The sequence below is a fragment of the Pteropus alecto genome, unplaced genomic scaffold, assembly GCF_000325575.1.
Source record: "Pteropus alecto unplaced genomic scaffold, ASM32557v1 scaffold155, whole genome shotgun sequence".
In the NCBI taxonomy this organism is placed as follows: Eukaryota; Metazoa; Chordata; class Mammalia; order Chiroptera; family Pteropodidae; genus Pteropus; species Pteropus alecto.
In genome coordinates, this window is record NW_006438113.1 from 14,348,447 (window position 1) to 14,352,054 (window position 3,608).

The window sequence follows — 3,608 nt, forward strand, 5'->3', positions numbered from 1 at the left end:
AAGACAAAATCTGATCAGGTGAAACAGCTCCTCAAAGAGGCATAACCTCAAAATACAAAGAGATAAATTTAATAAATCCATAAACCTCTCTCCAAAGAGGTATAATCTTAAAATACAAAAAAGTTCATTTTGGTAAATCTAGGACTCACAGCAGTATTCTCATACATGTTTACTGAATGTATGAGAACCTCAACTCCCTCATTTGTCCCCAGCCCGGGTGGGCCTCTCCCTCATCCTTTTAGACTGTGGGATCATGGGATAAAGTCACTGGAAGTATTCATTCAAATGAAATTTGGATAATCTGTTAAAGATATTGTAGAAGATATTCCATATATTTCTCCCTATTGGCAGGAAATTTGGACTGGAGAGATGCTCTCAGCAACTTCTGACTCTATGTGCCCTTTATTCTACTAGCGAGCATGAAGTTACCAAGTGAGCCTCCCAGGTGAAATATTAATACTTCATGCAAAGATTCTTGGGAAATCAAATATTTTTATTCATTTAGTGGATTTCATTTACTCGACAGCCCTTTAAACAACTATAAACAACAGTGACACAAACCACATGTAAAATGAAAAACAGGTACCCCAAACAGCAACCCTAAGAATAACACATGCATATCGAGAAACAAAACTACAGGGTGCTGACATAACTCTCTTTGAGCATGAAAAGCTTCCTACAAGGCTCCCTGGCAATCAATCCTTCTTCATCCTGGGGCTGATTACTCCAAAGTCTTTGTTCTCTCTTCACATTTGAAGTCAACATGACAAGTTAAGAACAAGTTAGATTAAATCTCCAGTTTATTACATGAGTCCCTAGCCGCTTTGAGTGTGTAGTAGAGGGCTCAATCTACTACAGCGATGGCTGAAGCACACAAGTGGGAGCTCAGCCAGACAGGCCACATGGGCAGACTGTACATATAATTGCCAAGTCCAGCAGCCACAAGACCCAAAGCCATTGAAAACTGACAGGTCAGCCCTTAACTGAAAAATTTGCTGAGAGAGGAGCTCTCGAGCCACATCCTTTAATTTTACAAGTTGGCCCATCGTGGACTCAAATATGCCAAATAACGATATCATTTACTGCCTTTGAAAACCCAGTAGCAACAAAATGCTACAAATACCAGAGAACCTGGGGTTCTCTTTCGGCCATCCTGAAGGTGAAGTCAACCAGAAGCTTGCCTGTTGGTCCCTGACCAACTTATCTGCCAAAGGAAAGGCTGGTCGGTGTCTGAGGTGCATCGGGCCCAACCCTGAGGGGTTCCTATTTCCCTTTCGGTGCCTGCTGTAACCTCTTGGCTACAGCAGTGATCAGAGCTGCTCCCTTTCCACTCCCATCTTCTGACAGCATGAAAGTCACATCACATCGAGGGGCTAGTTCTTTCACAGTTTCTTGCAATATCCAAGAAAAGCTATGAAAAAGAAAAAAAAAGCATCATCAGCACTTATACATGGAATCAGCATATTCATAATTGATGTCAATCTAGTTTGTTCCTTCCAGCTTGTTTCTCAAGGCTCTAGAACAGCTTATACAGCTTCTTAAATAGTTGTTTTAATATAACCTTTTATGGAGCAACTGCTAATGCCAGAGACTATTCTAGGTGTTTTGCATGCAAACATCAAAGTATAGTAAACAATAGTTTGAAAATAATTATTACTGTCTTTACTGCATGAATAAATCGATGCTCAAAAGTTAAGAACTTGTCCAAATTTGTACAACTAATAAGTTTATTAGGATTCGAACCATGCCTCTTTTTCCAAACCTCACTTTTTTTGTTCAAATTTTCCCAAAATTTTTATTTTCAAAATTTATGAACCTACAGAAAAGTTGAGAGAATAATTCAGTGAACACCTATGCACTTGCCTAGCCTCACCAAAGTTAAAATTTTGCCTTATTTGCTTTATCCATTCAACTATTTATCTAACTCTCTCCCTATTAATTTTCCTCAAAGCACAGAGTCTTAATCACGATGATACTTGGCCTGTCTCAACTATCTTTTGAGACATTAAATTCATTTGAATTGGCATCTGGAAGTCAGTTACCAGGCCAGTATGTAGGATCATAATGTGTTTACCAGAAATCTCAGGTCCTGGGAGCCTGGGCTCGTGAGATGGTACAGATGGTGGTCATCTCTGAGGGCCAGCCTGCCAGAGCAGGTTCTGAACCCAACTCTAACACACAACCAGTGGGGGACTGGCCAACTACTGAAGCCCCTTGGGGCTCTGCTTGTTAAGTGGGAGGAGAATGTCTGAGGCACAGTAACAGTGGTTAGCTTCAAACTTCCCAGGAAAAAGGAGAAAGTGGCTTGGTAGTTACTGCTCAATCATGCCTTTTTTTTTTTTTAAGTGTACAATTCGGTGGTTTTTTAATGTATTCACAAGTTGTACAACCATCACCGCTGTCTAAACCCAGAACTTTTTTATCATCCTAAAAATGAAACCCGTACCCCTTACTAGTCACTCTCTATTCACACCAACCGCTAGAAGCCCTCAACAATCACTAATCTATTTACTATTTCTATAGATTGGCCAATTCTGGAAATTTAATAAAATAGGATCCTATAATATGTGGCTATTTGTGTCTGGCTTCTTTCATTTAACATGTTTTCCGAGGTTTGTCAAAGCTGTAGTATGCGTCAGTTCCTTATTTCTTTTTATGAGTAATATTCCATTGTATGGATATCCCACATTTTGTTTATTCATCCATCAGTTGATGGATATTTAGATTGTTTCCTCTAGTGGCTATTATGAATAATGCTGCTATGAACATCACCAAGAGTTTTTGTGTGAAGATATTTTCGATTCTCTTCAGTACACCTAGGAATGGAAGTGCTGGGTCATATGGTAACTCTCTGCTTATCCTTTTTAGGAACTGCCAGACTGTTTCCCACCGACAGTGTATGAGGGCTCCAATTTTGTAACATCCTGATCAGCACTTGTTATTGTCTGTCTTTTTTATTATAGTCATCCTAGTGGGTGTGAAATGGTATCTTATGGTTTACATTTGCATTTTCCTAGTGACTAATAATATTGAGCATCTTTCAGTGTGCTTATTGGCCATTGCTAGAATCTTCTTTGGAGAAACATCTATTTAAATCCTTTGTCCAATAAAAAAAAAAAATCCTTTGTCCATTTGTTAATTGGCTTCCTTGTTCTTATTGTTCTTTTAAGTGTTCTTTATATATTCTATTTTTTTAAAATTAATTAGTTAATTTTTATGGTGACATTGGTTAACAAAATCCAATAAGTTTCAGCTGTACACTTTAACAGTATCTTTATATATTCTAGATATAAGTCTCTCATCAGATATATAATTTGCAAATATTTTAGTCTATTCTGTCTTTTCACTTTGTATAGCATACAAAAGTTTTTAATTTTAATGAAGCCCAATATATCTATTTTTTGGTTGCTTATGTTTTTGATGTCATATTTTATACCATTTTCTAATCCAAGGGCACAAAGATTTACACCTATTTTTTTAGGAGTTTTATCATTTCAGCTATAAAAGGATACTAAGACCATTCAATGGAGAAAAGAATATTGAAACCCTGTTGAACTCATTTATTAGTTCCAATAGGTTTGGGGTGTGTGTGTGTGTGTGTGTGTGTG

The 3,608-nt window shown here is 37.6% G+C and overlaps 1 protein-coding gene across 2 annotated transcripts in view; it reads right to left on the reverse strand.

Annotated features, from left to right (window-relative positions):
- Positions 1-472: 472 nt before the first annotated feature.
- Positions 473-3,608, reverse strand: part of HKDC1 (hexokinase domain containing 1) — a 42,369-nt gene continuing 39,233 nt past the window's right edge. For both annotated transcript variants that reach the window (XM_006915561.2, XM_015592298.2), the window contains one exon: positions 473-1,411. In XM_006915561.2, the coding sequence (XP_006915623.1) occupies positions 1,264-1,411 (148 nt within the window). In that variant the 3' untranslated portion in view covers positions 473-1,263. The remainder of the gene's footprint in view (positions 1,412-3,608) is intronic.